The sequence below is a fragment of the Berghia stephanieae genome, chromosome 2 (assembly GCF_034508935.2).
Source record: "Berghia stephanieae isolate SIO BIC M18660-M18661 chromosome 2, UCSD_Bste_1.3, whole genome shotgun sequence".
Lineage (NCBI taxonomy): Eukaryota > Metazoa > Mollusca > Gastropoda > Nudibranchia > Aeolidiidae > Berghia > Berghia stephanieae.
Genome location: NC_088361.1, coordinates 100,003,144 through 100,027,573, shown reverse-complemented (window position 1 = coordinate 100,027,573; position 24,430 = coordinate 100,003,144). Strand labels below are relative to the sequence as shown.

General features: G+C 33.8%; 1 protein-coding gene across 1 annotated transcript in view; it reads left to right on the top strand.

The window, feature by feature from the left end:
- LOC144966037 (late secretory pathway protein AVL9 homolog) overlaps nucleotides 1-23,278 on the top strand; it is a 29,963-nt gene extending 6,685 nt beyond the window's left edge. Inside the window, exons 5-15 of the mRNA XM_078902033.1 lie at nucleotides 123-279; nucleotides 3,837-3,916; nucleotides 5,690-5,759; nucleotides 6,227-7,419; nucleotides 8,405-8,539; nucleotides 10,755-10,893; nucleotides 12,209-12,289; nucleotides 13,256-13,376; nucleotides 15,091-15,144; nucleotides 16,315-16,403; nucleotides 18,959-23,278. Coding sequence (XP_078758159.1) covers nucleotides 123-279; nucleotides 3,837-3,916; nucleotides 5,690-5,759; nucleotides 6,227-7,419; nucleotides 8,405-8,539; nucleotides 10,755-10,893; nucleotides 12,209-12,289; nucleotides 13,256-13,376; nucleotides 15,091-15,144; nucleotides 16,315-16,403; nucleotides 18,959-19,113 — 2,274 coding nt within the window. The 3' untranslated portion in view covers nucleotides 19,114-23,278. The remainder of the gene's footprint in view (nucleotides 1-122; nucleotides 280-3,836; nucleotides 3,917-5,689; nucleotides 5,760-6,226; nucleotides 7,420-8,404; nucleotides 8,540-10,754; nucleotides 10,894-12,208; nucleotides 12,290-13,255; nucleotides 13,377-15,090; nucleotides 15,145-16,314; nucleotides 16,404-18,958) is intronic.
- The last annotated feature ends 1,152 nt before the right edge of the window (nucleotides 23,279-24,430 follow it).

Here is a 24,430-nt window from a genome sequence, read left to right as displayed (position 1 = left end):
ATGCCATGTTTTAAAAAGCCTAGAGCCTTTTTTTCAATGTCTTGAAAATTATGAATACTATATAGTTTTAAGGTTTCAAATACATCAATGTTTTGTTTTTTTTCAAATTATACTCTCAATAGCCACTTTTTGGACTTATCAAGGCCAAGCTGGAGCTCATTACTCATGCCTACTTTGATGAAAGGGACTTTAGCCAAGTAGCTCTTCTTGAGCAGACATACAATAACCTCAATACATCCTTGAATCAGAGTTTATTAGAAGGAACACAAGTGTTTTTAGGTAAGCTTGTTTTTATTATTGTATTTCTATATCCAAGGATGCCACGTTTACCTGATTTTTAAAAATATTAACTGGCTTTCTGGAAATCGTCCAAATATGAATTTACTGGAAGATTTTTAACTGTCTGACCTCATTGGATTAAAAAACAAATTGACTTTTATTATAAAACCTGATATTTTTGTCCAAGAAGAAAAAAATCTGACCGTTTGACAATGTGTTCAAGAAATTTCTAAAGTCTCCAGTGACATCCCGGTATATTTTTTTTTACAAGATGAATCATTGGTATTGACTTCTCTCTTTCTGCTTCTTACATCTTAAAAAAACATTTCAATGATTAAGCAAACACTTTTTTTTTTTAAGTGAAGATATAATGCTTATTTTCCTTGTGTGAATTGTGTAAATTAGGCAATGCATCAATGACAACATTGACTTTATCCAAAAATATTGTATAACTGTTCAAAGCTTTTGATTCTATGTATTGAATCTACATTGTCTACCAGAAGGGGAAAAAAAGCAATTGTAATTCACGTAGACTGTGTTAAGTTTCTGTGGATAAGGGTTAATATTGATGACGGTGATATAACTTAAAAAAATAGGACTTCAAAATTGGTAAACCTGGCAATTTGGACAAAATCCCATGGAGCGGAATTTTTTTCTCTATATTTTACCCCTTAAATCATGAAAAGGTCGCTGGCTAATTGGAACTTTTTTTTTCTGATCCTTAGTTTAGTTTTGAAAATTTTACTGCAACATTTCCTATTTCACTGCATCAAAATATTGTATGAACAATGAAAAAGGAACATACACGTAATTGAAAATTGTCACTATGCAGAGAAATAGTATATGCACTTAGTCCATGAGTACCACAGTGAATCATATCACAGTCTGTATCAAAGCTTACTACAATGCCTTTAGTCTCCTGAAATGTGAAACTTCTGTCTTGAAGTTACAATCAATGTCAAAGTGGGTGGGTCCATATATAGAGAGAGTATGCACTTGGCTCAGAAGCTCACAACATTGCCATCCGGAAATATAACGAACCAACACACAAAACTATGTGTAACCTTAAATGTTTATAGTCTGGTTAATATAGTTTAGTAAGAGTTACTCATCAACACGGATGGCAAAAAACAATGACAAAGACCCGAATGATGGTAGCTTCATTCTATCTATTGATCCAAGTCTGAGCCACAGATGTCTTCCTTAACATAGTAAAGCTCTGTGGTCTGAGCTTGATTTACCACATTTTGCCTTCCCAACTGAGACACCGGCCCAACAAGTAAATTGGGCATGGTTTTGTTTGTGCAATTCATGGTGGATTATTTTGATAAAGCTGTTGACAACTATATGTATCCAGTTCACATCAAAGAAGAAGAAAAAGAAAGAAAGAAAAATGAAAAGGGAAGAGTTCTTTTATACCGTCAGACGAAAAAAATTAAAGATTAAAAAGAAGGAAAGAAAGGGGGGGGGGGGGGTTATTTTTTAAGAGATTTTTGCCCCCACCCCCCTAATATATAAATTATCAAAAGGCAAAGAATACATCAGTCTTTGTTGTTAGACCAGCTCTTTTGAAATCTATGCTCCTTAACCATTCTATTTCAAAACTATCCATCTGAAGATGTTTAAGCACTTTAAGGCTTGGGGGACTTGTGAAATATTCACCTGTCTGGCAAATCAGGAAATCTGATTAAATCGGGGCAATTTCCATGACCACAGGCATCTCCAATTAGAGAGATGCCACTGTATTGAAAATGGTGCCGTGGTGATTATAATAATAATTAGAAAAGAACGTTATGCATCTTTGTCGAGATAACAACAAATAACAACTGATAACACAAAAATACTTCGATTCTAGCCTCAAAGATCAATATACATGTCGTCAACTAGGCCCCAGCTTTACGCGCACAACTCCCAAACCAGTATTTATCTTTTTCGAGATAGCAACAAATAACAACTGATAACAACAAATAACAACTGATAAAACAAAAATACTTTGATTCTAGCCTCAAAAATCAATATTCATGTGGTCAACTAGGCCCCAGCTTTACGTGCACAACTCCAAGCAACTACCGAAATAGAAGATTCTTAAGCGATGATCGGAGTTGCGTCCCTTTTTTTTTTTTAACATTAAAATCGAAAGTAAAATAGTCTCTGGTTCACTCCCTACTGGTGCCCACATCCTATATTATCTGTTTCACTCCGCATTCGTACCCACATCCCATAGTTTCTGGTTCAATCCTCACAGGTGCTCACCTCTCATAGTCTTTGGTTAAATCCCCATTGTTACCTACCTCCCATCATCTCTGGTTCACTCCACACTTAGTGGATTTTGGTAGATTTCGGTGAATTTCTGTGGATTTCGGTAGATTTAGGTGGATTTTGGTATTCAGCAGTACCCTTAATTGTTGTTATCAGTGTTATTTGTTGTTAATTGTTGTTATTTGTTGTTATTGGTTCTTATTTGTTGTTATCAGTTGTTATTTGTTATTTCAACAAAGATAAATACCGGCTCCGGAGTTGTGCACGTAATGTTGGGGCCTCATTGACCACATGAATATTGATTTTGAGGCTAGAATCAAAGTATTTTTGCATTATCAGTTGTTATTTGTTGTCATCAGTTGTTATCTGTTGTTATCAGTTGTTATTTGTTATTATCTCGACAAAGATAAATACCCGGGGAAAAAACACATTTTAAGAGCTAAAACCGTTATATCTTTTCAGCCAATATTTATGATTGGCAGGGGAAAAGCTTTTAATGCTAAAATGTTCAAACAATTTCTCCATTACTTGATAATATGGATAATTATTTGATATGACCTATATATGACCTGTTAGAGGTTGTGTTTCGAATGTTTATATAGACAATGTTACTTTGTGCATTTCATCAACCGCAGTAGTAAAAAGTAGTCCTTCAGAGCAATTAGGCTCATGGAAGTGGACTTTATCCCAGTTCCTATAGTGTGAAATTGACAACAGTAGTTGCTTGCTACCCTTATTATAGGGGACTGGTCTATCACAAAGTACTTTCTGCTAAATCTAGCATACCCAGCTACCCAATAACTGCTGGGTGAGGGTAGAATTAAAAGTTGTCACCCAGTATCGATATGTATCCCTTTGCATTTGAAGCAAGTGCCCTAACTACTGAGCTATCTGAATCCCCTCATCAGCCATAAGAAAATAGCAAAAGTGGTGAATTATAAAAATCTCATATCAGTCTATTTTTGTTGTTACCAGCTTTTCTAGTATTGCATACCCATCATTATGTGGTCAATAAAAGAGAGAAAGGATAGTGTTATCAATGTTTATGGAACAAAGTTTACAAAGAAATTAAAAACATATTTACAAGATGAATGGTTTGCCAATTAATTGCAATCTTGCTTGTTCTACAATAAGTGAAAAAAAAAAAAAGAAAGAAAAAGTCCTTTGGTCGAGACTATTACCAATGATTTTAATAGTTAGAGCTCAAACTAGATTTATTTCTCTTATCTGCAGGTAACAATTCTATATTCATTTGAAGTACTGATTTTCCGCAATCTTATTCCCTTCTTTGGTTTCAGATTTACCAGTTAGGCAGTTGGTCACTACATACAGACACAAAATTCTTATTCTTTTTAAGCTTGTGCTGTTAGAAAGGAGGGTAAGTAAATTTCAGTTTATGGCTTTATTTTAAAAATTATTTTCCTACATTGATGATCAGGATTTTCGTGTGGTCATGTGGATATTGGCAAATGAAAATATTCGTATAGGTTTGATGACAGGAACCAGCTTGTTTCCTTGTTTGAAAAATTGTTTTTATTGATTTTGTAGGCTCTGGAACTCAAGAAGGCTTAAGAAGATATGAATGAGCCTTATTCAATCTGCACTCCATCCATATTTTTTTTCTCTTGACCTTCCTGGTTTCCAAACAGTGGTTTGATAACTGGGATAATTATTCATTTGGCAAAAAGTAGTTTTCATTGCGAGGGTTATATCTGCTTCCAAACTGTAGTTTGACAGCTGGCATAATTATTCAATTTGGTAAAAAAAATAATATAGTTTTCGTAGACAAGTGTACTTTGTGAGGGTAAAATGTGAAAAGGTGTGTAAGAAACAGAGCCAGGCAAATCAGAAAAAAAAGAATTCATTTAAAAAAAAATTGTCTGCCTTGACTGCGGATTAAACCTCAGACACGCTACTCCCGAACTTTTCACATTAATGTTTTCAAATAAGTATTTAGAGGGTAGCAAGCAATTTTAGTCTGTATTTCACAGAAATTGAGATATACCTAGCACCTAAATTGGAAATCTCACTCCAAAATTTTGAAGACACATGGCCTATGAAAACTAGTTCATGTTGATTATTCGTCTGTGACAGCACCAAAAAAAATTTGGGAATTTATGCAATTCGTAAAATAGTATTACATTCACACTCTCTATTGCTATTAATTAAAACAGCTTGCAGGGAGGTACATATTGTGCCTTCTATCAACCTACATCTGTTTTCCAGCATGCTTTCTGTCTTTGTCTTGGAATGAGATTATTTAGTTTTGTTCTGACCCTGTCTGGAGTCCTTATCTGGGAGGGAAACAGTTGAATGTATAGTTATAGTTTTGGGAGATATTTTTTCCCAGTAAATCATCTCTCTCTTATGTACTGTTATTATTTAATTTTCAACATATGATTTGTAAACATTTGAGTGTATTCCTCTCAGTGGGGACCTGTGCTTGTCTGGATGAGACTTTTATGTGATCTCAAACTAAGTACTTTGATAGCGTGCTCTTGGAATCTACATCTGTTTCCTATTTGAACCAATTCACCTTCGTCGTACCTTTTCTTGGGTGCTTTAATTGTAATTCTATAACTTTTATTTATCCCATTTTCTTCCTTTTTATTGGCGCTGATATGACCTTAATGTGTTGCAAGCGCATAAAACCCTTAAAAACAAAAACAAAACAAAAAATTAGCATGCACTAAAGGTGGCTATGGAATTAAGGAACGTCTGCCAGGCATTTTCGTCGAGTGGAAATAGTCAAGGGAACGGAATGGGCTAAATGGCAAAAAATACTTTGATTGATTAATGCTCAAACTATGATTTGATGTTTTTATTGTTAATCACATTATCTATAAATATGCTTTGACAATTTTTATTATTATTATTATTATTATTATTATTATTATTATTATTATTATTATTATTATTATTATTATTATTATTATTATTATTATTATTATTATTATTATTATTATTATTATTATTATTTTTTAAAAAATTATTATTAATTATGTTTTATCATTATAAAAAATTGATTGCTAATAATTTCTGCAGTTTGCCACCTTGTATTGTCAGTGCAAATAAACTATTTGTTGTTTGCATCAACTTTATTTATGATCAATGTGTGATTTTTTATATATTTGATCAAATACCAAAATAGGTCCTGGTTTTCGGGTCTCCCGTGGAATCCATTTGTCAAACACTCCTTGGTATTGTATCCTTATTTCCAGGTTTGTAATATTTTACTTTGATTACTTGGCTTTTTTTGGTGATCTGCTTAAAAATACTATTATTTTACAGATAGTGAAACAAGGATGTTTTGTAATATTTTTATAAAAATAAATGATCACTATATTTAAAGTCCTCATTTGACTTTTGTTTAAGTATCAGGTACTCTGGTTCTCAATTTAAAAGAAAGAAAAGAAAATTCCTTTAAAAGGTATACCTAAGAATGTTGGTTTTTATTAATATATCAAGCATTTACATGCATTTATCATAATAAACATGCATCACAATGTTTTATTAGTTCTGCCAGCAGGCCGTTTGGAACCATAGTTCCATTTCATACATAATTAGTTGCCTGTTAGACATCCTTTTTTACTAATACTCTTACAATATCCATCACTGCCCATAGTCAAGACGCATTGTTAGGGTTTATGAATTACTAATCCAGACCTCCATTGTCTTCCAAATCCAGGAATGTTGGAATGTGGTCTAGGACAAGCATGCAATCAGTGGAACAAAAAGGTCTCCTCTACTCTAACTCTTGCTAATATTGGAGAAAATCAGGATGAAGATGAGCAATTCTTAGAAGTGCGCTATCACTCTTCCAATGTTAATACACCAACAGATAGCAATGAATCCTGCAATCCTACGAGAGATGATAACTCAGAAAAAATTCAAACCAATTCCAAGGAGCCTCCAGAATCTCCTACAATTCCTCGTGATTCATTATCTTTTCTTGTTTCAAAAAATGAAAATAATAATGTAAAAACTACAGCACATGACAGTGGTAAATTAAGCAATTCAGAAGAGGCTGCTGTCATCAGTGAAAACTGTGCAGCTTCAGCATCTCCTTTGGACAAGAAGCTATCAGATCCCTTGAATTCTGACAGCCATGGCCAGTCTGGAAAAATCCTGGCCAGACGTTCAAGTTCCAATGACTCTGACAAACTTAGTGTTCATGCCTCTCACCATCGATGCAAAAAAGACTCATTAGTGGCTGATTCTGACGGCAAAATAACTGATGTCACATCTACAGAAGAAAGTCCACTAGCGCACATAAATGAAATTACGCAAATTGAAGCAGTGCAGTCAGGGATCACCTCCAAGGATATCATAGCATCTGAAAAGGACAGCAATGCTCAAAGAAACAGTTTGACATTAAGTGGTATGAAATCGCTGAAGGACACACCTGATAACATTGATGAACTTGATTCACCAGAGGGTTTATTAGAAATTGACAATGAAGATTGTTTTTCTTGGGAACAGGACCATATCCAGTTAACCCTTCATGAAGATGCAGGTGAGATTGGGCCACCAATAAAAGAAAGTTCTGTATCAGAATCAATCCAGTTTGAAGGAATAGATTTAAATAGTAGTGTGCATACCAGTAAGGACTCTTTGAGTATAGATGAGAGTGGAAAAGATTCCGTATCATCTGAGAGCCTATCTCCTAGCCACAGCAACTCAAATGAGAAAAGACTCAAGAGTAAGTCGGAATCTCCCAAAGGGAAGGCAGGAAAGATGCTTAAGGAAAAATTGTCAGCTGCTTTTAATAAGAAGTCGCGAGCCAAAAATGTGGAGGAAACTGTGGCATCTCATCCAATGGAGGGTGAAGTTCTTCTTCAACAAGATGGATACGGTCACCCTTTAGCCATATTCACAAGCGTAAGCCCTTACTTTGTTTTGAGTATCCCATTCAACTGCTTGCTTTTTACTTACTTTTAGAACTTCAGAGCTTGAGCATGTCTTATTACCCTTTGGATAGATATTGGTCAATCACAAAGCACAGGTAAATCCTCACAATGAGGTGAAAAAGCTCATTTGTGTTGTTCACAGATCTGAACCATGCATATTTTTGTATCTGGGTCACATGTCATAATGTTTGAGCGCCCCAACCCCACAACCCCCATGGATAACACTTCATGTAATTTCATACTATCCTCATTTTTTGTGATCTTCAGATTTGGCATAAATTCGGATTCAATCCATCTGGCTTCATTTTTACTACACAATCATAAAATGTTACCATTTAAATTCTTTTTTCATTTACAATGGAATTAAATCAGTCATATGTGACCTTCTGGTTCAAAACAGTAATATGTCCGGTTCTAAAACTTCAGAAAAACTCAAATTTGATCATTTTGAACATTTCCACTTTAAAACCTATTTTCTTCTTTTTCCAAATCCCGACATAATTCCACTTCAAGCCTGTGGGTCACATAGGAGGCCGGGGTTGACCTTCTGTTGTTTGTTGGAAAGGTCGCTCTCTCGTCCTCTCCCACATTGCTTTCTGTCTTTGTCCTGTAATAATGAGAATATTTGATATTGCTTTGACCCTTCTTGGAGTTCTTCTCTGAGAGAACAGTCAAATGATTTTCACTTTTTTGTTTGTTTGTTTGGTTTTTTTTTGGTTGTTTTATTTGTTATTTCTATTTGTTTTGTATTGTTTTTGTTTTGTTTTTGTTTTTTGTTTTAATTTTATACATTTCAAATTTTTACTAAATTTTGTCTCTGTACCATGTATTGCTGATATTAATGTTTGGAAGTTTCTTTATTTTCCACTGTTCCATACCATCATCATCATAAGCCGTCTCATCTGTAAATAATGTTAATCATAATATAATACTAAATTCCCATTTTTTTTTTAAAGGGTTCAGTATTGTATCCGTACCTCAGTCTGCAATATCATGACATCCTGACTGATGTAAACACCAGAAGCTTTGCAATAGGAGCAACCAATGTCTTGTTCAAACAAAGGCGTCAGTTAATTGATGTACTTATTGAAGTAAGTTTTTTTTTTACCCTCTGTCAAGGTCATTATTAATGTAAAATTTATATGAAAACCACACTCACAAATGTTTTGAATTGAAGAAAAAAAAAAGAAGAAAGTAATAAGTCTTTTTATCTGCCTATTCATTTTTTTCAAAATTGATAACTTCTTTTCTATACAAGTGGAGAACCCACAATTTTTGTGGGAAAATAAAGGCTATTACAGACAGGCACTCATTTACTTTACTTACTATACTACCATATTGTGGAAATTAACATAGATCGAGATTGATCATTTGAACCATCAACAATCAAAATCGGTTAGGTATAAAGTGTGTAGGTGCGTGAAAATGAATTTTGCAATAGTTTAGCCAGCGAGATAGCGATTGCCAAATGTTAAATGACCGATCATAATGCCTGAGTGAGGGGACCCTTTTTTCTTTTTAATTTTTTTTTTTTACAATGCACGAAGGCTTCATTAATTCAAGAGCAATGTTTTGTTTTTTTTCTTAATCTCAGGCCAACTTGTCTAACTTACTTAACATCTAAATTATGACCCTTTTAATTAGTATCAAGTATAATTGTTGGATTTAATTTCAACGAGTTAGATGTTGTTGGGGCAACAGAATGATCTAAGAGCAATATTTTCTTTCATTCTTCATTCTTATCCTACTTACTACTTCTTAACAACAATCACTTTGGCTATTTAATAGTTCCAATGCCGATGTCAAGGAAAGCACCTCCATAGCAGCGACATTTACAGTACTATTAATAGACTACACCCTAGAGATCAGGGCCTTCTAAAAATAGTATTTCTTTTTGGTCGCTTCGCTAGAGATATAATCCCAATAGAGTTCATGATTAAAACACATTAATACAAATAACGTGACACATATGAAGGGACGAATTGGTCTAATAAAAACAAAAGAGTTATGTAATTTTAAAATTATTATACTACTGTATTGTGGAAATTTACATAGATTGACATTGAGCCATCAGCAGCCAAATATGGCAAATCCGAAGGTCAAAGGTAAAGAAGGACTCAGTATACCCCGTCTTTCTCTTCCCCCCCCCCCCCCCCCCCCCCCCCCCCCCCCCATCAGATATTCTTGAAAAACAATTTGAATCAATGGACAATGGAATTACCCTTAATTTAAGAAAGGTTTGCAAGTTACTTGTATATACTAATGATAATAATAATACTTTATTGCATCCCAAAAATGAATTTTTTTGTACAGACGTGTTATAATTTAGATAATAAGATAAAAAGATAATGGAAATATGATGTATATATGAACAATCTGTGAAAAAAAGATTTAGGATTTTTAGATTTGCCTGTAATTCTGTTTTCGATGATTAAAATTTAACATTGGCAGTACGGAACAATGTTGATCACCATCCCAAGAGTGGCATGCCCATTTGGCGGCTTATCCAACTAGGCATTCACCAAAACAGGGCTGTGGCTGAATGGCTATTTTTAGAAATGGGGAATGTGACACCACATTTTCTCAAAAATACTACCTTTTTCTTAATGTCTTTATAAATAATTTACAAATACAAGTGGTTGTATGTGCAAATAATAACTTTTTCATACCTACATATGTAACATCCATCTAATGAAAAGCTAAAGTTTGTTGTGAACTTTTTTGTGAGCATTTGTACATACTCTAAAGGAAGGGGAAAATAATATTGGTCAGACCTGGAAAATTGCTTAATGTTCCTTTGGCTGCAAACACACATTGATTGTATTAGAAGAGGTCTGGACTTATTATTTTCATGTTTAATTGTTCTTTTCTTTGTGCAACAATGCTTATTATATTTGGCTTACATGGCATGTCTAACTGCTACTATTTATGTCCGTTGTATATTTTAATTTGTGCATTGATTAACTATTGATTGTAACTGGATTTTTTTGGTTATTTTTGTGTGTTTTTATCATAGTGCCCTGAGCACTTTTGAGTGGAAGTGTGCGCTTTATAAATGCTTCATTATTATTATTACTATTATTATTATTATTATTATTATTATTATTATTATTATTATTATTATTATTATTATTATTATTATTATTATTATTATTATTATTATAAGAATCCAAACGAGGGGTCATAAGAGTTAGAAAATGTATACTTTATGGTTGCCAATAAAAAATTAAAAAAATACATTAATTAGATATTACTGTTTGATAAATTTGATTCACAATTGCTGTCTTATTGTTTTCGATTTTCAAGGTGGATGAAGGTAAAATAGAGATTAGAGACAAAGAACTCCAACGTCGGGTGAATCTAACTACTGCTGATTTACGATTTGCTGAGTATTTAGTTAAAACTGTCACAGAGGATATGGATGGATCATATATGGATGGAACCGGTATGTTTTTGTTATTTTGTTTGGTTTTTACTATTGTGGTGTTGTTTTTTTTTTTTGTTGTTTCTATGTGTGTGTGTGTATGGTGGGGGGTTGGGTTGTGTTTTTATTTTTCCAATATTTGAGACATATTTTTGGGGTTGCTGCATTAAGAGAGCAAATAAATTGTTTGGGTAAATAAGTGCCTCTGAGCACTTATGTGAAAGTTGAGACCTCTCTAACTTACCATTTATTTTATTTTTTCTTCTTCCTCCTCCTCCTCCTCCTCTTCTTCTTCTTCTTCTACTTCTCCTCCTCTTCTTCTTCTTCTTCTTCTTCTTTTTCTTCTTCTTAGTTATTATTATTATTATAGACTTTTGATTTAAGGCCTTTCGCTTCCTAATTTTTATCGGGATATCTTGGCTGCCTCTCTAATCTCCTTTGTCGATTTTCAGTCTTTTGTTATGGATGCTAATTGTTAAAAGATCCTCCTTTGATTTTAGTTCTTCATGATTTTAGAGGCATTTCAGATCTCTATTTAGGACTGTGTGAATTGATATGGGCTATGGGTGGTCTGCCTTTATATTTTTTGTTTTCAGATGGATTTAAAAAAGATTTCATGGTTTGAGTAGTATGTTTCAAAAAAGTCGACATCTTGGATTTGAATTGATAGTATTGTTATTATTATTGTCATCATCATCATCATCATCATCATCATCATCATCATCATCAGGAGGGGGCAAGGGGGGGGGGGGGTGGGGGGGGGGGGGAGAGATTTACTGTAATGGGAACTTAGAGTTAATGACATATAATATATCACAAAAAGTTTAAAAGCATCTATATTTTTTAAAATCTGGTTATAGCTGCTTATAGCAATAAAACTATTTTATTTATGTATACCAAGTATTGATACGCCCACATTGAATTATTAGCTATTTATTTAAGCATAGCTTTAAATGTTGCCCATAACAAAATATTATGAGGAAAAGAGTAAAATGTCTCCAACTGCCAGGATTCAGATAGCAGGCATTCTTTTTACTGAGCATGGAATTCACCACCATACTGTTGGCTTGCCTGTGCTCTCCATATTTGTTGAACTTTTTGATATGCGTTTTGAAACTGAAGCAAACATATGTCTTTTACAAAATGTTTTATGTTGCATTTTAAATATATATGTGTATATATATATATATATATATATATATAATATATATATATATATATATATATATATATATATATATATATATACACACATATATATTTAAAATGCAACATAAAACATTTTGTAAAAGACATATATATATATATTGTTTGTGGATATCGTCTACTTTTACAGAATGGGAAGGCAGCGAGGAATGGATACGAGCTCAATTCAAGTACTACATCAACTCGTTGTTGTCCACGATCACGCAGGAAGGTGGGTTAGATAATGAATCACTCTCTCAGTTATGATTGTTTTTGATATGATCAGTGGTAAGAACTTTTGATAAAGTTACTTTGACGGCATTTTTTATTACATTAGGCCTCACTTATTTAAAGTTCATTCATTTTTTAACATAAAGAGGGTTAGCATGGAATACTGACATCTTGTGTTGACTTAACTTGGCTTGGGAATTTTTTTTAAAACAGTGAGTTGACGTCAGAGGTTTAAAAAGCAATGGGATATCCAACTTGTCCCTAATACCATTCAAATACTCTTGAAGTTGTAGCTGAATTGGACTTAGCCCTCCTACAGAAGTCACCTAGAAAATTTCATAAAATCAACCCAAAATAAGATTGAAACCAGTTCACTTCTCCCCCCCCCCCCCCCTTTCTCTCTCTCTCTCTCTCTCTCTCTCTCTCTCTCTCTCTCTCTCTCTCTCTCTCTCTCTCTGTGTGTGTGTGTGTGTGTGTGTGTGTGTTACATTGCACATCTTTGTTTATTTCTCACTACCCATGTATCACACTGTGCAAACTCTCGAAATCTCTGCCTGCGACCTGCTCAACTGTATGGGCTCAAACGTGGTAGCATAAATTAATTGGGTGGGAGATGGTCCAATATGCTTCTTTACGAACCAACCAGTCTAATAAGAGCAGGAGAAATTTTGGACACAGTGTCAGCAAACATTTTCATGGTGTTCTGTCCAAAGATGAAGGCATTTCGTCCCAAGTTTGACAAAGCCACAGATATTTTTCAAATCCGGCCTCAAATGGTGACTGTATGCTTTAATGAAAAATATTGCGATAAGCATTTTTCAACAAATTGTAAAATATTTGAAAAGAATTGTTTCCATAACAGTTTCTGTATCCTTTTATTGCGTTCTTGGAGATAGAGGAAAGATGTTGTTAAATTGAAATTCCATTCACATTAAATTATTTATTTACTTTTTTTCAAACTTACCAGATTCTAACTCTAAGCTGTTGGAAGATTTTGGAACATCCTTCATATCGGCCTGGCGGACTACCCACAACTTCCGCCACTGGCAGAGGGAGACTCATCCTGCACTTCAAGACATTCCTATTGGGTAAATATCATGGATAATAGGAAAATATAGAAAGGGGGGTTGGGGGCACAGACTAGGGAGCAGACCAGACAACAGCCACTTTTTAGTGGCTAATCGACCCTGGTTGCATAAAAAAGAAAACGGCGGCGCTCGACCTCTCATGTTCAGATTCTTTATGGGAGAGTAGATAATGAGTTCCCTATATGGCCATGTCAATTATGTAGATATCCTTTGATCCTTTGATTAAGCCTACCCTTTGATGTCTGCAGTCGCCTTTTCGTTTTCTACAGTCACTCATGGCTAAACAGCCGTCAACAATGAACTGAACCATCGTTGAAACACTGGAAGACGCTCATTGCGTCACAATCACCACGTTGCTGAATATATTATCCAGGCACGGTTGATAGGTAAAAAAGCCAAATTATGTTCCAGTTACATTTGAAACAAACAAAGTATATCACTGATCTCGTCTCATTGAGATATAAAGAATGATATAAAAATCAAGAAAATTGGCCGATAAATAAAAAGGATGCTAAAAAAAGCTAAAATAAACAAAAGCAATTTTTAAAATCAATTTTATTCGTAAAACAGTTGGTTTTCAACCGATTTTTCTGAAATAAGGACCATGTTCTTTTTTTTTCAAGCTGATTTCAACAATGTGACTTTCAAATTCTTCAGAATTATATTTTTTACTTTTAGATTTTAGCTTTTAGGCCTACTCAAAAAGGTGTTATATTCCTTGCGTAACAATAGCGTAATACATCGACGGTGAGATTCACAATTCTACACGAATGGACGGTGGCGGTATATCAAAGAGGTGTACCAAATTTATTTACCAACTACTTTTCTTAGTGCTAAAATTAAAAAGTAATAATTTCGCATCAGAAAAAATAACTCTCAAGTTCCTATCTCTTTATTACAATAAAATTGATACCACGAATAACAAAATCACCCCACAATAAGGGAGTTATAAATTCTTCATAATATTTTTTTTAAGTTATTAATATAAACCCGATCATTGGAGCCAAGTCTAAATGTACAAGTAAAAGTGTAGTTTAATATGTCTAATTTGGTTTATCATCATAAACCTGGCCTTTTTTTCTATTTTCCGTCCACAAATCAAGGTTAATCGAACTCAGTCAAAGACATTCATATAGAGATTAAATCGCACAGCGTCCCTGGTTTCATATAAAATAAAATGGCGGCGCTCGACCTCTCACTAGCCACTTTTGATGACGTTTTCCTACCCGTTGTCCTCTATAGTCCTGTATTCTCTATGGTTGGGGGGAGGGGGGGGTGGATGTTGGAAGAGGCAGTGAAACAATGCTAACATTGACCAAATCTTAGAGAAAGTACAAGTTGATTATAAAATAATCTTTGATTGAACGAGACTCTACAAGGTTCTTGGAAGAGGATAGTGGAAAAAGAATATCCAGAGAGGATGAAAATCATAGAATAACTTAAAAAGACTCAGAATTTAGAGGTTGTTTGTTCGTGGCATATTTTCTTACCCAGGTAGGGAAAGGCTATGATGAAGACTATTTGGTCATAAATTGTAAATTTGTATTTGCTTAATTTATTTCAATCTGTAAATCACTCATCAGTAGCATATTCATATTGAAAAGTCTTTGGGCTTTTAAAAAAAAGATTGATTAATTTAAATGTTATCCATTTTTTTTTTTTTTTTTTTTTTTGGTTTCATTACTGATAATATCTATTTTTGTTGAATTCTCAGCCACCCATTCCAAGGTAACTTGAACGTTTCTGATGTCAGGAACAGATTCAACCAGTAAGTGTATGTTTTTTTGGTGTGTTTTTTTTATGGGGGGGGGGGTAATTATCAAAATCAATTAGCTTCTCCAAATTCTTTCCTTTTATATTTATCATATTTAGACAGTTTATTTGGCTTCACAGCGGACAAAGCAATTTGGAATAGGGAGTGAGGTTGTGGGGGCGGGGGCATCATAACTAAGTGATATGTTCTTTGCCTTATACCTAGAAGGTATCAAGATCAATTTTCCCCATCAAACCTTGTGACTTTGAGCAGGTCACCTCGTCCTCGCTCAGTTTGTGGCACTGCATTGCAGCTGACACTTTGGTTATTCTAGTCATTGCTTGGAACCATGGTCATGCTTGGAACAGATCTTAAAGGGAATTTGTTTATTTATTTATTTGTTGCTCTATCTTTCTTTACTTTTTACTAACTGGCTACCAAGGTAGAGTTCGATTTGAAGGAGAAAGATGGGGCAATGTTGCATCAAGAACATAATTTTGCAGGACTTTTTTTTTATAATGCTCCCATGGTGTTATTATCAGATTAAAGGTATACTTGTTGGGTGTTTTATATACCTGTTTATTGTTAATATTTCTCAATCTGTATGTAGAGTATCTGAGTGGTGACCTATCATCTCAAAGCTGCATTATTTCTGGGCGAGCCAGATGACAAAAAATGATTTTAAATATTAAATTACCAGGAATATGAAATGTTAGTTTTCTTTACGTGAAGAAACTGCATCTATTATTCTGAATAAAACACAATAACTTAACCCAGGTGTCACGTTTTTAATTATATATTAATTTTGTTACATTTAAATCTACCCGACAAAATATCTTTCAAAGTGAATATTAGGGGACTAGAAGCTGTGGACTGTATGTGTAAAATAAAAATATGATAACTTCAAAGGAGAACAAAATACAAAACACAGGAATTTTTTGAATTTTTCTCTCAAAACCCTTTCGTCAGCAGTTAAAATGTTAATACATCACATTAAACGCAAATGCTTTATATCTAGTGCTGATTAAATACCGTTTTGAGACAGTGGGTCACTTTTGTTTCTTTTTTGTTGTTGTTTAGCTTAGCATCTCACCACAGTCCTAAACAAGCATATTGCCTTGATGGAAATTAACAGTATTTACTGCGCTAATTCCTCATTCTGATATTTTATTTTCTTTGTTTTAGTACATTTCAAAATACAGAGAGAGGCAAGAAAATAAATGCTGCTGTTGTCCAAACTGGAAAATACGTGGTACAGACTGGGAAAGTTGTTGGTGAGAAGACCCATTTTATTGACATTGCTGTAAATTATAAATTTTGATACAGTGAAACCTGGAAATTATAATCCTTTCCAATCTGAAACTCAGCAAGTCAGATGAAATTGCAAAGAACAGAATTTTTCTCTATATTTTATCCCTCCAATTGGGAAAAGTTTCCCGGCTAATCAGGACAAAATTGTCAGAGTCTGACTTTTATTTTGAATATATTATTTCAACATTCCTAATTTCACCAAGTCAAAATACTGCATGAACAATAACGAAGGAGCACAATTGAAAGTATTCACTACCCAATAGATGATTAGTATAGTATAGGCACTTCACACATGAGTATCAAAGGTGACTCATATCGTGGTAATTGTCAACAGTTACTACAATGCCATCTGTCTCCCGAGATGGGGAAACTTGTCTCATGCATTTACACTCAATTTAGTGATGCATTGATCTGAGTCTGAGCTTGCATCACCATCTCTTGCGTTCCCATATGCTATAGAGACCTAACAAGTAAAGGAGCATGGGTGGAGCTAATATTTTGTTTGAACAATCAATGGTGCATTGTTTAATAAAGGTGTTGACAGCTATATGTGTCCAGTTGACATTGCTTTGAGTGCTCTAGTTATCATTAAATCTGTAATTTTCATGGGCTAAGGCTAAATGGTTTGGATCCTGGCGGAAACTATGGAAAGTACTTTTGTCATGTAGCAATGGCTACAATATTCTATTAACAGCCTTTAAAATGAGGTTCATGCTGTTGAGAAAATTGTTTACAAAGACATAAAGCAAAGCATACAAACAGACAACAAGAAGAAATTGAAGAAGAAAATTGTTTATAAAGATGTCAAACAAAACAAACAAGAAGGAGAGGGAGAAGAGAGAAAAACGAAAAGGGGGACCTTCCTTTTCTAACCTGCAACAAAACAAACAATTTTTTTTTTAAAAGAAAGAAAACAAAAAATTATAAAATCAAATTCTATGAAATCATGCTCTAAGGTGCTTTACAATAAAATATTTGAGGGGTTTTTTTTACTGACCTGCCACGTGTGCCAATGAAATCCAGATTTACTGTTTTCTTGTGGCCAAGCTTGGTCAAAGTTGATTTTTTAAATTTTATTTCCTTAGATATATAGAGTTTTGTTATAGTGTGTCAGGGGGAAGTCATCATAAATTTGTTGATTCTGGGTTGTTTTGTTTTTTTTTAAACCAAAAGACCAGTTTCCATATTGAACTATTACAATTCATTCTTACATATTAAACTCATCTTTCTAATTTAACCCCTTTGTCCAGTACAGGTTATATAAGGAGAAATTTAGATTATGCTGACAGAAAATACAAATTTTATGTTTTTAGCCCTTAGAAAGTCTAGTTTTATTAAAGTTGAGTCTTCTGCTCGTCTTCGTTTTATTATAAAGATGGCACCGTGTTATTTATGTGTTTGTATGTGTGTGTGTGTTTGTTTTAATGATAATAAAATAAATAATAAGTAATTTGAATTATAGAGCGCCAGTCTCCACCCAACATGTTCAATTGGACTTTACAAGACATAGTTGACATGAAAATTTTAAGAAAATTAAATATTACAATTGTAGATGATCTATTAAGTTATAGTGATACCAATGTGGGGGGGGGCTCCCATTAGCTCAGTTGATAAAGCACTTGCTTCACATGCAAAAGGACAGAGATCGATCCCAGGTACAGTCAAGGTTTTTTTATGATTTCTCTGTCTACCCAGCAGTAAATGGTTTGCTGGGTCTGTTAGATCCGTGGAAAGACTTTGCATCCTATCCAAAAGATAGCAGGCAGTTGCTATTGTCCGTTTCACGCTATAGAAACTGGGATAAACTCGGCTCTGTGGGCCTAATGGCTATGAAGGACTATGATGCCAATGTAATATGAAGAATGTGATTTTGAAAAATTAATGAAAAGTTGATTTAAAATATTGCAATAGACTAGTGTCCCATCCAAAGAGTAACAAGCAATTGCTATTGTCCATTTCACACTATAGAAACTGGGATAAACTCCGGCTCCATGGGTCTTATGGCTCTGAAGGACTAATCTAATTAAAAATTTCTGTCCTCAGTCTAGACTTGAAACACTCAATATTGTGAGCACTTCTGTGACAGAATGGCCTTGAATCGTCAAAGTTCTCGTTGAAAACTGAATTTAGTTTCTCTTCCCAATGACTGTGATATCTTGTATTACAAATTGAATTAACTTCCCCCCAAAATAGTTCTAAGTAGTGAACAGCTTATTTTAAAAAGAGATTGCCAACAAATGTCACAAAGGAAGTTTCACACGGACACCTACCTGCGCTGACTTGACATATTGTTAATGATGTAAACATTGTAATACATTGTGTTTTTGTTTTGTTTTGCTAAACAATCCAATCTTAGTTTTTACTCGTAAAATCATTTGATTTGATCAATTGCAAACCGTAAACATAAACAATCATTTATTTACTGAAGCTTAATATTTTGTCATATTTGTTTTCCTTTAGATTAAAATCTTCATGCAACATATTTAATTCACATGTATGTATTGTGTAATATTTTCAGGGGGTGCCATAACATCTGCCAGATCTGCAGTAAGTACCTGGTTCAGTAGTTGGAGATCGTCTAATAAAAGCCAAGAGCAGGGTGACGGTGATACTGTGGATGAAGAAGATAGTAACTCACCAGTTGTCGTGCCAGTCAAGGAAGAGGAAGATTAAAGACTGATGGATTCGGATTTGATTGACTTTGCCAAAGACAGTCATTGGAATCTTGAGAAAAATTGACCATTCAGAAGTCAGGTCTATTTGTTTTGTTTTGCTCTTTTTATTAATTTTCATTTAATATGTTAAGCAACAAACAGCTATGTTATAATGAAACCAACATTCCTTTTTTTAAATCTTCAAACGTTAAATTTGGACTGAACCTTTTTTTTTTTAATCTTCGTTAAGACTGCCATGATTTCCATATTAAAGTACATTTTAAAATTAGATATGAATTTGTTTATACCTCAGCGGTTATGTTCATAATTCATGCAAATCTGCAGTATAAATACTAATTGTTGAAAAGCAGTGCATGTAGAGAGATAAGAAAGTTGTAGACAATTATCTCCATCCAAGGAGCCTTGAGCTAAGATTAAGCCTTGAGCTAAGATTAAAATCTTAGTTTGGCAGAGCATAGTATTGACCCTACCATGGAGAGTACAAAGGTCATATTGTCAATCACAGTTGGTTACAAATTATTATATAGAATTGCTCATACGTATTATCTCTTGAGTCAAAATGGTATGCTTATTTGTTATAGACACATTAATGAAAAGGTGAGCAATGAACGGAAACTGGCCTCCTTGACTATAGTTGGAGAGGATTGTATTTTGAAAATACAAGTTTGAAAGTCTGTGGTGCATATTCCAAGTCTTCTCGTTAGCAATTTTGAGTTAACCTTATTGAGGTGGTTATGATGATGAAGCTGATAATTACAATGGGGATAATGATGATGATGAATGTGATGAAAATGATTTTGATGACACTGCCCAGTTGATTATTTGGTGTCTCATCCTTTTCTTTTTTATCTTTACAATAGTATATTTTACGAACATGAAAGGCACAAACTACTTCTTTTAAAATTCTACCTCATTGTAGTATCAAAAGAATGTGTATTTTCTTAAAGGTTTAGTTTGATTATGCCAACTTATTTTCTTTGACAGTAATAGTTTTTCATTATTTCTCCTCAAAAGACTCCTATTTTTCTAAGTTCCAATTTAGATCTACTCTTGTATCTCTTATATTATTGTTGCCTTCCAATTTACTTTCCTTTTTTGCCCATGCCCTGCCTGGGATTTTTCACTTGAAGAGAATAAATAAACAAATGTTAGAAATTATTTTACTTTTGGTAATCATCTCTCTCCCTCTCTCTCTCTCTCTCTCTCTCTCTCTCTCTCTCTCTCTCTCTCTCTCTCTCTCTCTCTCTCTCTCTCTCTCTCTCTCTCTCTCTCTCTCTGTCTCTCTATCTATCTCTCTCTCTATCTCTCTCTCTCTATCTATCTCTATCTCTCTCTCTCTCTCTCTCTCTCTCTCTCTCTCTCTCTCTCTCTCTCTCTCTCTCTCTCTCTGTCTCTCTCTCTCTCTGTATTTTTTAAATATCGTTACTTAATCTGGATGGGGCGTTTGATCAGTCTCATACTGAACAACCCACTGGGTGCATGAAATTTCTCTTAGCATCCCTTTTGTTCTTTCTTTACATTATCTTTCTTTGCCACTTTGCACATGTGCTTATTGTTTATAATTATTACAAGCACCAATAAGTCTGTATCTCTCAACTCAACTGTTTCCCTTCTTTTCTCTGAATGGCTTGAAAATGTTGCAAGCACCCCTAGACTCGAATGATGATCAAGGGGGGAAAATGTTGCTTCAGATTCACAAATTTTCATGACATGTGCAATTTATTTAAACTCCCCTTCGATAATAGCCATGAAGAGTTCAAAATAGTTTATAGGAGTTTTGTTGTTTTGTAAGAGGTGGGTGAAAATCACTCCAGATTTGAGCAACATTTCTCTAGACAAAGGTGCTCTCTATATCAGTCCATTTTGCAGTGTCTTTTATAATCCCCCCACCCTATTTTTAAAAAAAATATTATCCCTTCCATGTATGTACCATTAGTCCCCAGCTCATATTAAGCCATGTCGCTAAAGTTATATTTTCTAACAGTCCCATGTGATTAGTTTGTGATGTCACATTACTTTTGGTAAGAAATTATATTATTATCTGTCTTCGATTGTCTCTAAATTATTAGTCAAAATATGCTTTTATGCCAAATATTTACTGGGCAAACATGTTGATGTTTGCTTTTTTTGTTTTTGTTTTGTTTTTGTTTTTTGTTTTTTTGTTTGTTTGTTTTTATGGTCACTATTTATAAAACTTTTTAAATTGTGAAACTTTGAATACTTTTACAATTAATAATCGTAAATTTGATAAGTTTTCAAATATTGATTGAATATTTAATGAATTAAAAATGAAAATATCATTATGGGGTCTTTCAATTACCCAAGATTAGCCCTGTTTTTTTGTTTTTTCCATCATTACTTTTGTCCTTGTCATGGTTTTACCTGAATCATTGTTTTTAAAACTTATCTAATGTTGAAACTTTGATTACATTTAAAATTAATAGTATTAGTTTTCAAATATTGTTTGAACGTTGAATGTTTTTCACATGAATTAAAAATAAAAATATCATGATGGGGTTTTTCATCTACCCAAGGTAAACCCTGTTTTTTTCCATAATTGCTTTTCTCCTTGTCTTGGTTTTACCAAAATCCTGGCGCTGGATCCATTACAGAGGAGACAGTCAAATTTTAGTTTTATTTTTGGAAAGGAGGGGGGGGGGGGGGGGGGGGGGGGGAGATGATGGTTTGTTGTTTCTTTTTCCTTACACATCATATTGCTGTTATGAATTATTACAGATATTATTTATTGATATATATGGTATATATGAGTGTAGCCCTTTGGGCAGGAATTCTGTGCATGTGTCTTGGTGAAATAAAACTCTAATAAAAAAAATAAAGCTTAAAGAACTTTTTAAGAAACAAGGAAAACATAGAACAGAAACTTCAATTTAATTAATTTTTTTTAAACAAATGATGTGGACATTCTCTTCAGTCAACTAAAAGATGATGGATAAGGCATTGGACCAAAAGCATCCTCTTCTCTCACAATCATCTTTAAGGTTTATCATATATCAGTATATCGCTGATCATAAAATAGCATCTGATTACTATATAATGGTAATAATACTGATAAACATTATACCGTGCATCTACCCCTCAATAGACAGAGAGCTCTGAGTGTACTACCCTTTGGATAGAATGCTAGTGTATTGCACAGCACTTTAAATTAGAATAAACAGATCCAGCTACCCAATTACTGTTAGGTGTTCAAGGGGATCAGAAAAAATGTTGACTGCCCCTGAGATCAATACTGGTCCCTTTGATAGGTGAACGTGCTCTACCAACTCAGCTGTCTGAATCTTCATTCCACCTTTATAAGTGTTATATAATATAACGTAATTTAACCTCAACTCGCAGAGTTCAATCGTAATTCCAGCCTGATATATACCATTGTTTCACAGAGATAGCAATCACAGTCTCAGACTTTAACAGCTCTGGGTCATTGTGTCAGGTTTGATTAAAGTCTTTTGAGTGATATCACTATTCCTGCTCTCTCTAAAAAAAAATTTGAGCTGTTTTATAGTGCAATATCCACTAAAGTGCTCAAAGCGGTTTACAAAGGATCCTTTGCCAACAGCAACACTTAACATGTAGGACAAGTCATGACACCTGTTAGGCTATATTACAATTTTTTTTCGGCAGAGACAACACTGTTAATGGCCAAATACTCATTTTACACCCAAGGACGGTGAGAGAATGTGAGTAAAGAACTTTTTCCAAGGACTTAACAATGCGCCCGCTCGGAACTCAAACCCATGACCTTCAGATCCAAAGGCGAATGTCATACCACTAGACCACATAGCCACACAGTAGGACATGTCAGATTGAAATAAAAGCGGGTGGTTGGATGGGAGCATCACCCTTGAATCATATACCTATGATGTTCGCATGGGTATACGATCCGATAGTGATGTCGTTTCTTCTTCTCTTTACTAGCCTATCCTGCTTCTTTGGTTTGTGATTGTATTTTTGACAGGGGATATTTTTTTTTTTGCTTCGGGTTTGGTAATATTTTGCTTTGATTTTTGTTTGATTATTTTTAATTTGTACTTATTTTTAGTTAGATTTTGTTTACTTGTATTTTTTTATGTTTTTTTGTTTCAGCGGTCTCTCATATAACCTCAATTGTGTTGGAAGAGACCTAAAGCAACAAACAAAAAAAATTGAAATAAAACTAAATCCTGCTTGTAGATTGCTAATATTCCAGATATCGTTATATCAAAAATGTGACCAATGGTCTCAAAATGATATATGTCTGAATGAACCTAATGCTTGGAATTAAATTTTAAGCTTAAAATGTAAAATTTGACTCGTGATAAAGACTTTAAAGATCTGAACAAGTGCAAGAAAGAAAAATACAAGAAAGAAAACAAAACACTGATTTTTTGGGATGATTTTATTTTCTTGTATTTTTCTTTCTTGCTTTGTCTGGCACCTTTCATACACACTTGTTCAGGTCTTTATCTTACACTGGTGCCTGCTCCTTAATTTCATAATTTGATATTTATAAAGACTTTCTTTGAGGAGAGTGAATTTGTTACATCAACTTCAAAAATTTATTTTTTTAAGTCCTAATTCTTACTTTAAACTCACATCAGAATTTCCTTATTGTGATTCTTTGACCTCAGATTCAAATTTTCTTAATCTAGTTCATTCTGGCAAAATACCAGATTGATGCCGAAGGTCACAATTATAAAGTTGTAAAATTTGGAACAGTTGATACATGGGTGCCAGTTTTCCGGTTCATGCCGGAATTCCGGTTTCGCGATATCTCGAAGTCAAATACCTCCGGTTTCAGTGTTTTGAGTAAAATAACCTTATAGCTTCGGTAAAAATTCGAAAACGTGATTCAGCTACCTTCAGTAGAGTCGTGAAACCGGAACTCTCTTTGGTCAATGTTTTCTGTGTAATCATTTAATAATGGTATAAAAACGGTGATGAAATAAGAGTAAAGTTTAGGCTGCATTTTCAATAGGAACATTTTCAGGTTTGGCAAAGTGTCGAGATTTTAGTTTCAGGATCTTCCTGCTAGCACCCATGAGTTGATAGAAGGAGATTGAAATTTAGAAGTCTTGTATGAATGCAGTACCAAATGAAACAAGAAAAATATGAGAAAAAAATCATCCCAGATGTTCAGTCGTTTTTAACTTTTTTCAGTAATGTTTTTTATTTCTTTTAAGGTTGGCACTACTTTTCAAATTTGCTCTTGATAAATTTGACATATTTTTTGGAATGTGTATCTATGGATTGTTGAGATGTGTGTGAAAATATGAATTGTAAATCACGTGTAATTTGTATATCACCACCATTAAAAG